We start from the raw sequence: 10,344 nt of genomic DNA, 5'->3' as shown, positions 1-10,344 counted from the left end.
CAATCAATCAATCAATCAATCAATCAATCAATCAAATCACATTATGACTTTTAGCTCACTTGGTAAAGGCAATTTAGTTTCACAAACCTTTACTGACATATTTTGGTTGAATGTTATATGTTTATCCTTTTACTTGCATGATTTTATACGGTAAATGACAAAACCCCATATAGGGTTAATATTTGAAACAAAGCTTTGGTACAGAGGACAGTTAGAGGCCGTAGGCTCATGGCTCCTCCTTCAGCGTTTAGGAAAACATTCCAGCCAGAGGAAAGAGCCAGAGAATTCGAAACCCCAACAGTTGTTCCTGTTCACAGTCACTTCTTTGATCACTTCTGCAAAAACATCTCCAGGTTTGTCTCCAACACAGACTGCTAAGGTAGCGCAAAAAATCTTTTTAGAGTCCTGGGACTGCCTGCAGAAGAGTTCAGAAGTGTCCCACATCTGAACTCACCATGAAAGCAGGCTTCTTCTTCTTTTCCATCCTCCTCAGCATACTTGCTCAGCTCTCTCAGGCCCAGTACCACTACCAGAGCCTGATGAACTACCTGGATAGTCGAATGGCTGCTTTGGAGGTAAGAAAATTTTTTTGCCAGATTGAACCACACTTAGCTCAGAATACCAAAAGTAAGCTTTCATATGTGTCATCTGCAGTGATCAGCTACGCTCACTGTTCTAAAAGCCATGTGGACTGAAGGATTTGAATTTATTTTCCATTCGTTCACAATTTATCAGTGAATCAGTGAGCAAAATTACTACACAGAGTTATTCCGAAAGAGCAACCAAGAATAATCAAAATGTACTGACCGTGCTGAAATTTGGCAATGCATATCAACAGAATGGAAATTTCCTTCCTTTAGCATTTCTTTAATATTTGATCATGCCAGCTCTACATGTTCAGACTGAAGTAATAAAAAGAATGCAATCCATCCCAGACTCATAATTTTAACCAAAACTTTATTTTCAGCATTCTTGGACTTTTAGCATATTACATTTGTATTCAAAACTGATTCCAAGCACAAAACGTTCAGCTCTAAATATTCAGACTGAAGTAATAAAAAGAATGCAATACATCCCAGACTCATAATTTTAACCAAAACTTTCTCATCATTCTTTCATTTTTAGCATATTACATTTGTATTCAAAACTGATTCCAAGCATGAAACATCAGTGTTTAAAGTATGGGGATGATGTTTAACTTGTTTATGCATAGATGGGCTTTTATTACTTATAATAGCATGTCAAATGAATTTTGATATTTCTCAAATTTGCTACAGTTCATATTGAAATGTAAATGGATCATATCATCCATGTGTAGGAATACCTTGAGTAATTAAAAGGATACAAATATTATACCTGAATAAAAAGTAAACTGTTAACATCCAGGTGGAAAACATTGAATGCTGAAGACCAAAATAATAGAAAATTTAATTTTGTAAACAAAATATAGTAATAATATATGCAGCAGAATTTGGAGATACAAATTTTCAATAAAAACAGCTAATTTTTTTCAAAAAGATTGTAGCCTGACAAAAAATATTTGTTAAATTTAATTTGGAATTTTGTGTAGAAAGTTTGTAAGGACATTCCAGAGATGTTGAGAATGGAAAATAGTCTGTAGTAGTGTTGTAGAGTAGACCACCTAAACTGAGATGAAGTCATGACCAAGACCAAAGTGTATCGAGGCCAAGACTTTGAAGGGTTGAGACCAAGTCAAGACCAAGACCAAGGCAGGGTGAGACTGAGTCAAGACCAGGACCAGACCAGGGTGTGTGAAAGGGGGCGGGGAGGAGTGACGGCCATTAACAGGAAGAAAAATTTCAGATTAGCAATGAGCCACCTTATTGGAAGCAGGAAATTTTAGATTCCGATCACAGTAATGATGTTAACAAATAAATCAGACAATACATATGTTACACTGCAGAAAATGATGGGCCAACTCATCTCCCATGTGACATGTTTATTTTTTTAGGAACTGCAAAACAGAAAAATACAGGTCAACAGGAGCATACACAGTGTGTGGTCTGTGCACTGTCGCACCACGTATTCACTGAATTTCTTCCGCCCAATCTTATAATAAGCAGAACACAATACACTTGTACTGTCGAACACATTACGACAATAATACTGAAATACCACCAATGACATGACTGTCTCGATATGTACAGTTAGGTCCATATATATTTGGACACTGACACAAATTTTGTTTTTTTACCTGTTTACTGAAACATATTCAAGTTATAGTTATATAATGGACATGGACATAAAGTCCAGACTTTCAGCTTTCATTTGAGGGTACCCACATTAAAATTGGATGAAGGGTTTAGGAGTTTCAGCTCCTTAACATGTGCCACCCTGTTTTTAAAGGGACCAAAAGTAATTGGACAATTGACTCAAAGGCTATTTCATGGGCAGGTGTGGGCAATTTCTTCGTTATGTCAGTCTCAATTAAGCAGATAAAAGGCCTGGAGTTGATTTGAGGTGTGGTGCTTGCATTTGGAAGATTTTGCTGTGAAGAAAACATGCGGTCAAAGGAGCTCTCCATGCAAGTGAAACAAGCCATCCTTAAGCTGCAAAAACAGAAAAAACCCATCCGAGAAATTGCTACAATATTAGGAGTGGCAAAATCTACAGTTTGGTACATCCTGAGAAAGAAAGAAAGCAGTGGTGAACTCATCAATGCAAAAAGACCTGGACGCCTACAGACGACAACAGTGGTGGATGATCGCAGAATAATTTCCATGGTGAAGAGAAACCCCTTCACAACAGCCAACCAAGTGAACAACACTCTCCAGGAGGTAGGCGTATCAATATCCAAATCTACCATAAAGAGAAGACTGCATGAAAGTAAATACAGAGGGTTCACTGCATGGTGCAAGCCACTCATAAGCCTCAAGAATAAAAAGGCTAGATTGGACTTTGCTAAAAAATATCTAAAAAAGCCAGCACAGTTCTGCAAGAACATTCTTTGGACAGATGAAACCAAGATCAACCTCTACCAGAATGATGGAAAGAAAAAAGTATGGCGAAGGCATGGTACAGCTCATGATCCACATCATCTGTAAAACACAGCGGAGGCAGTGTGCTGGCTTGGGCATGCATGGCTGCCAGTGGCACTGGGTCACGAGTGTTTATTGATGATGTGACACACGGGCGCAGATAGAGGGGGGGACGGGGGGGGATTCGTCCCACCCAGATTTAAATTCACCTCGTTCGGTCCCCCCCACTTATAGGGAGGAAAAAACGTCTATGCTGTCTTTCTTTGCATAAGGCAAACCTCACGGAAAAATCAAAAGACTAATTACCATTCGGTTTATTGAGGTGCACACTGGTTTACACTTTACACACACACGTAGCCCAGCCTCTCGCTATGTTTAACAGTTGGAACTTAGCGGTTTTAAAACTAGTTTTGCAGTTTTGCAATTTCTGTGCGTGATGATAATGTGTAAACTTTGGATTTCCATAGGCTATGTTAAAATGTTATCATTGTCCTGGCATGCAGGTAGTTCCTGGTGATGGCAGTGAGGGAGGTGAAATAACATGTATACACACTACCGTTCAAAAGTTTGGGGTCACCCAGACAATTTTGTGTTTTCCATGAAAAGTCACACTTTTATTTACCACCATAAGTTGTAAAATGAATAGAAAATATAGTCAAGACATTTTTCTGGCCATTTTGAGCATTTAATCGACCCCACAAATGTGATGCTCCAGAAAATCTGCTCAAAGGAAGGTCAGTTTTATAGCTTCTCTAAAGAGCTCAACTGTTTTCAGCTGTGCTAACATGATTGTACAAGGGTTTTCTAATCATCCATTAGCCTTCTGAGGCAATGAGCAAACACATTGTACCATTAGAACACTGGAGTGAGAGTTGCTGGAAATGGGCCTCTATACACCTATGGAGATATTGCACCAAAAACCAGACATTTGCAGCTAGAATAGTCATTTACCACATTAGCAATGTATAGAGTGGATTTCTGATTAGTTTAAAGTGATCTTCATTGAAAAGAACAGTGCTTTTCTTTCAAAAATAAGGAAATTTCAAAGTGACCCCAAACTTTTGAACGGTAGAGTGTGTATATATATATATATATATATATATATACACATATTTTATCTCATCTCATTATCTCTAGCCGCTTTATCCTTCTACAGGGTCGCAGGCAAGCTGGAGCCTATCCCAGCTGACTACGGGCGAAAGGCGGGGTACACCCTGGACAAGTCGCCAGGTCATCACAGGGCTGACACATAGACACAGACAACCATTCACACTCACATTCACACCTACGGTCAATTTAGAGTCACCAGTTAACCTAACCTGCATGTCTTTGGACTGTGGGGGAAACCGGAGCACCCGGAGGAAACCCACGCGGACACGGGGAGAACATGCAAACTCCACACAGAAAGGCCCTCGCCGGCCCCGGGGCTCGAACCCAGGACCTTCTTGCTGTGAGGCGACAGCGCTAACCACTACACCACCGTGCCGCCCCACACATATATATATATATATATATATATATATATAAAATTTGCTGACAGCTCAGTCCCCCCCAGTTCAAAAATCCTATCTGCGCCCCTGATGTGACACAGGACAGAAGCAGCCGGATGAATTCTGAGGTATTCAGAGACATACTGTGTGCTCAAATCCAGCCAAATGCAGCCAAACTGATTGGTCGGCGTTTCATAATACAGATGGACAATGGCCCAAAACAAAGCCAAAGCAACCCAGGAGTTTATTAAAGCAAAGAAGTGGAATATTCTTGAATGGCCAAGTCAGTCACCTGATCTCAACCCAATTGAGCATGCATTTCAAAGACTAAACTTCAGACAGAAAGGCCCACAAACAAACAGCAACTGAAAACCGCTGAAGTAAAGACCTGGCAGAGCATTAAAAAGGAGGAAACACAGCATCTGGTGATGTCTATGAGTTCAAGACTTTAGGCAGTCATTGCCAACAAAGGGTTTTCAACCAAGTATTAGAAATGAACATTTTATTTACAATTATTTAATTTGTCCAATTACTTTTGAGCCCCTGAAATGAAGGGATTGTGTTTAAAAAATGCTTTAGTTCCTCACATTTTTATGTAATCATTTTGTTCAACCCACTGAATTAAAGCTGAAAGTCTGAACTTCAACTGCATCTGAATTGTTTTGTTCAAAATTCATTGTGGTAATGTACAGAACCAAAATTAGAAAAATGTTGCCTCTGTCCAAATATTTATGGACCTAACTGTATATGGTTTAATTCACATACAATCACCTTCATTAATTGACAGAGTCACCATATGCCTTTTAACCTGGGAACAAATACCTTCATGAACTCAAAATAAAAGTTTGTTTACTGCTTTTAACCAGTTTCAATCACTATTTTTAACCTCCTATTTATTACTCTTATGAGCTGAATTCACTAACCCTCTCACTTTTCTTATCTCACACTTTACTAAAATCTATTTCAAACTGAAACCTTTTACTGTATTCACCATCATTGAAATGAACCAAACGTAGTGTACACCTTCTCTGTTTGCACAGAAATCACTTAAGTGGGGTTTACATTAGACCGTATCAGCGGATCATCAGATTAACGTTTTTAAAACGATTAGCGTGCACACAGCAACGCCAATACACGATTCGCGTGCACACAGCAACGCCAATACACGGATACGCTCGGCTCCGCAGGCATCCTGCGCTCCAAATCACTCCGCCCTGAACAGCGAGTGCCCTCTGGAGGGTGCGCACTCCGGCCCTGCGCAGCTCACAGAGCGCGCGAGTGAAGTGCACGAGCAGTGATTCGGGACTGAGCCGCTGTGTGTGTGATCCTAGTGCATATCGGCATGTGCGTCACTTACCACTTGCAAGTGGAAGGATGGCAAGCCTAAAGACAATCATAACTACACAATGGGCATCAGTATTTGCAGTATTTTCATACTTTTATACTCTTTAATGAAAGGTGATACAAGGCGGAAGTCCGTGCCGTTTTTCAGCAGTCGCGTCACATGACCAACGCCAGCGAATCAGGAAGGTGGATGTCACAGTGACGTTGTCCAATGACGACGCCAGCTAGAGCTCAGCACAGCGTATCCACGTATTCTCAATGTTTACACAGCACCGGACCAGACACGATCTGGATTGAATACGTGGACCCTGGCAGATTCCCGTTTCCCGGCGTTTCCAGGCGTTTTAATGTAAACGGACAGTGCATCCGCAAAGAAAACGAGACAGATACAGTCTAATGTAAACTTGGCCTTAGTGCAGCTTTAGCACTGGTATAGGACCACACTTGTGCTCTCTAGCTTAGCTCTACACTTAGCTTAACTCAGTATTTCCGTCTGCACTACAACTCCAGACATGACACATTTACTCCGATTAACATGGGTCTTGGCCATAAACTCAGGGCTTGACATTAACAGTAGCCCGATTGCCCAAAGCAACCATTCAATAGATTCGGACAACCAGACTCTCACAAATGCTTGCCCGATCGGGCAACTACCCAAATATGTCAACTTACATGAAAAACGATGTTTATTCATTCATATTATGATGAAATTCCATCACGATTTGCGATTTTTTGACTCGGAAAGACCGCGTCCATGTTATCATTACGGGATGTTCAACAACTAGCGGAATTCACATTTGCACATCGCGGGCTCGCAATGCAGTTTCCCATTGCTAATAATCATCGCGTAGTGCAGGGGTTTTCAAAGTGTGGGAGAGTCAGCCCCCCTCAGAGAGCAAATAAACAACAGCGCCGCCCCCCCAATTTTTGTTGTTGCTATACTTAATGTTCCATTCATATTTAAAAAAAAATGGTTGTTGTACACATTTTTTTCTTTTACACATTTTAAACATCTGTGCTTTTTGAAAACATCTTTTTTTACACATTTAAAACATATGAGCTTTATTAAAACATCTTTTTTACGCATTTTAAACATCTGTGCTTTTTTAAAACCTCTTTTTTTTACACATTTTAAACATCTGTGCTTTTTTTTAAAAAAACATCTTGTTTAACACATTTTAAACATCTCATAGCATCGTTAGCTAGCACCTCTTGGCAGACAACATACTGTGGCAGTGGAGCATCTTCAGATCCAGTCCATGAAAATCCAAACTTTAAATAATTGTGGTCATACTTCCTTCTTTTTTTGCTTGGCCCAAACTCTGTCTCCTCACTCACTGTAGCTTTAGGTACTAAAAATTGATCCATTTTGTCTCTGGCAAAGGCTAGCTGAAGTTCACTAAATGTCCGCAATAGTAACTTATTCTGGTTTATTTTTCCTGACGTTGCGCCCCCCCGAAGAACTCTGGCTCCCCCTAGGGGAGGCGCGCCCCACACTTTGAAAAGCCCTGGCGTAGTGCATATTCAGTGTTCTATTCAGACCCTCCAGGATTTCGCGATGTTGCGATTTGCAACTTCAATGCAAATTTAACCAATCCCCGCGAATTCAGGGCGGTGTTGCAATTATATCCAATTACCGCAACTTTCTTGCAAATTTGACCAATCGTTGGCGTCATCTTGAGGTGACGTCGACAAACTACCTTCCGCCTTACTTCCGTGTATACGTTCAAGAGAAGCAGCATGTGCCGCAGTGTTGCCAGATTGGGCGGTTTTAAGTGCATTTTGGCGGGTTTTGAACATATTTTGGGCTGGAAAACGTCAGCAGTATCTGGCAACATTGCATGATGTGCGAGTCAGTGCAGTGTTTCCCACAGATCAGGGCCCTGTACTACGAAGCGGGTTTTCTGGCTTACCAGGGTAACTTCGAGAGTAACTTGATCACGTGCAGCGTAACTTCCCGATTAACCCATACTACGAAAGTTGGCTATGTTCAAACCGAGGTATGCTGCCATGGCAACTTACGCTGCATCTCAAACCTGCTCGTCTCAGGTTATGTTCTTGGTTAACCCGAGGTTTCCGATTAACCACACCCTTTTTAAACACCACCTCTCCACCGACATTTCCTCTAGAGACAATGCCAGCGTACCTGGATGACCCGTGCGATATCGGAGCGCAGATTAGAGATGGGATTTATGGCTCTTTGACGGGATCCGCATCTTTGTGATCCGTTCTTTGAAAAGAGCCGTTCAAAAGACTGGCTCATTTGGCTCTTTTTAAATATTTATTCAGTTTTAAGAAGACAGCGTCTAAAGAAGCCAGATCCCTCTGCTTAGACAGTGACATCAATATTTCTGGACATACCTTTTATATAAAGCAACCTAGACTTACATTATTGTAACCCCTAAACGCTCATAAATAACCATTAAAAAACAATGAGGGCTTCAATGAATGTCCATGCAGAACGGCTTTTCTGTAAAAAAAAAAAAAAGAACCCACTCAAGAACATAGTTATCAAGAACGCAAGAATATTTTATAGAAAAACACTTGTTTTACAAAAATATTTAAGTCTGAGATATAAAATAGATACAACTACAATAAATATAACAAGAACATTTTAATAGAAAAAAAACTTATATTAAAAATATTGAAATTGCAACAAAAATAGATACAACTAAACAGTCAGATAAATAGATAAAGCTATAACAAGAACACAAGATTATTTTAATAGGAAAAAACAATTAATGCAAAAAATATATTAGAAAAATAGATACAACTAGACAAACAGATAAATAAATAAAATACACAAAAATAGAACAAACAAAATGACGATAGAATAAGTTAAATGAACGTCCGTGCAAAGTAGTTTTTCCACAATATTATCATTAATATCACACAACTACATTATAAACTATATACAAAACAATTTGAACTATTAGGCAAACAGATAAAACTTGAATAAATAAAAGGCAAATGCTGTTTAGCCTACTTCTTGTCCTTGGGCAAAAGCTTTTTCATCTGAAACACAGTACAGAAAAAGAACGACACACACACACACACCATTATGAATGATGTTTTTATATTTCATTTTCACCTGTTGCCAGGTGCGTTTGGCGCTGCTGTTGCCTCTGAAATGTTCACAGGACATACACCAACTTAGTCAAAGGGACTGAACAGTCAGTCATCCTAATTCATGTGACTCTGTGCACATATCAGTTTAAGTAGGCTACTCCATGAATTTACCATACCAAATTTTATTCAGGATTTTTCGGACATTAAACAAGCTATATACAGTATGACTGGGGCCACGTCGAAGGACCATTTTCTGTGACTTGTGATTGATCATGAAGCTTTCTCTCATCCTATACTTCTGTTCTGGAACATGTAGAAGGGAGAATGTACTTGCGCATTTACCCGATCGGCAATTCGTTGCCAACATGCTTGCCGCTCCTTATTGGCAGCCGCTGTGTTAGATTTTGCTCTTAATGTTGTTTTGAACTCCTCGTAGCTTTGCATTATGACAGCGCATTCTTCCTCCGTGAAGTGCGGCGGCCGTGCCATTGTGAACAGTGGGGATTTGCGCTGATAACCTCCCCTTTCACGTGAACGCGCATTAACCCTGATTAGGTTAAACCAGGTTCAACAAATCAACTTCATAACTGGCGTCGTAGTACCATTTAACCCCAAACAAGATAACCAGGTTTTGTCAACCCCGGTTTAGCGGGGGAACCCTGGGTTACTTCTGGGTAGGTTAACCTCCGTTCGTAGTACAGGGCCCAGGTAGCAATTTGTGGTGCTCCACTGTGCCGATGAGGGAATCATGCACGGTGGTGTTGTGGCGGTCGGTGAAGTCGGTCATTGGAGTGTATGCAAAGTGTTTACAGCGGGCGGTGTTCAAACACACAGTATTTTTCTTCAGAGTCACCTGCTGGGACTATTTTAAAGCTACAAGAAGCATTTGAGATTATTCAGATCAATCTAAATTCTTTTAAGTTCTTTAAGAGAAGACAGCTAAAACAATTTTTACCAGAACCCTGCCTGGTTTCATTCCTCGACCCAACTTTACATTACAGGGCAGGCCATTAGTTTGCTGGGCTTGATGTTGGTGGAAAACCTGTCTTTTAAATTTATGAAAATTACTCACCAAAATTGAAGTTAAAGTTTAGTTTTTACTAGAGATGCAACGATTGCAATTTTTTGGGCCGATTCCGATTTTCCATGGAGTGTGACCTGCCGATACCGATTTTGGCCGATTCCGATTTCATTTTTTCAAACCACTTCACAGCACACACAAAGACTATTTTCTTTTTATCTTTTCTTTAATAGAACATTCTGCCAGATTTTCAGTAATAAATTTTCAACACCTCAAAGGTTGAAAACAAACAAAAAGACATTGTTCTTTGTAAAATCTTTGGTATTAACATTAATTCCTGAAATAGGAAATTCACACAAACTTTTTTTTTTCCCATCCAATATCTGGCACAAAAACAACTTCCCCCTCATATATTATTTGC

The 10,344-nt window shown here is 40.0% G+C and overlaps 1 protein-coding gene across 1 annotated transcript in view; it reads left to right on the top strand.

Annotated features, from left to right (window-relative positions):
- Positions 1-257: 257 nt before the first annotated feature.
- olfml3a (olfactomedin-like 3a) overlaps positions 258-10,344 on the top strand; it is a 29,396-nt gene continuing 19,309 nt past the window's right edge. Inside the window, exon 1 of the mRNA XM_060936766.1 lies at positions 258-575. Coding sequence (XP_060792749.1) covers positions 456-575 — 120 coding nt within the window. The 5' untranslated portion in view covers positions 258-455. The remainder of the gene's footprint in view (positions 576-10,344) is intronic.

This window comes from Neoarius graeffei, chromosome 13 (assembly GCF_027579695.1).
Source record: "Neoarius graeffei isolate fNeoGra1 chromosome 13, fNeoGra1.pri, whole genome shotgun sequence".
Classification (NCBI taxonomy): Eukaryota; Metazoa; Chordata; class Actinopteri; order Siluriformes; family Ariidae; genus Neoarius; species Neoarius graeffei.
The sequence above is the reverse complement of the archived record's forward strand: the minus strand, read 5'-3'. Positions and strand labels throughout refer to the sequence as shown.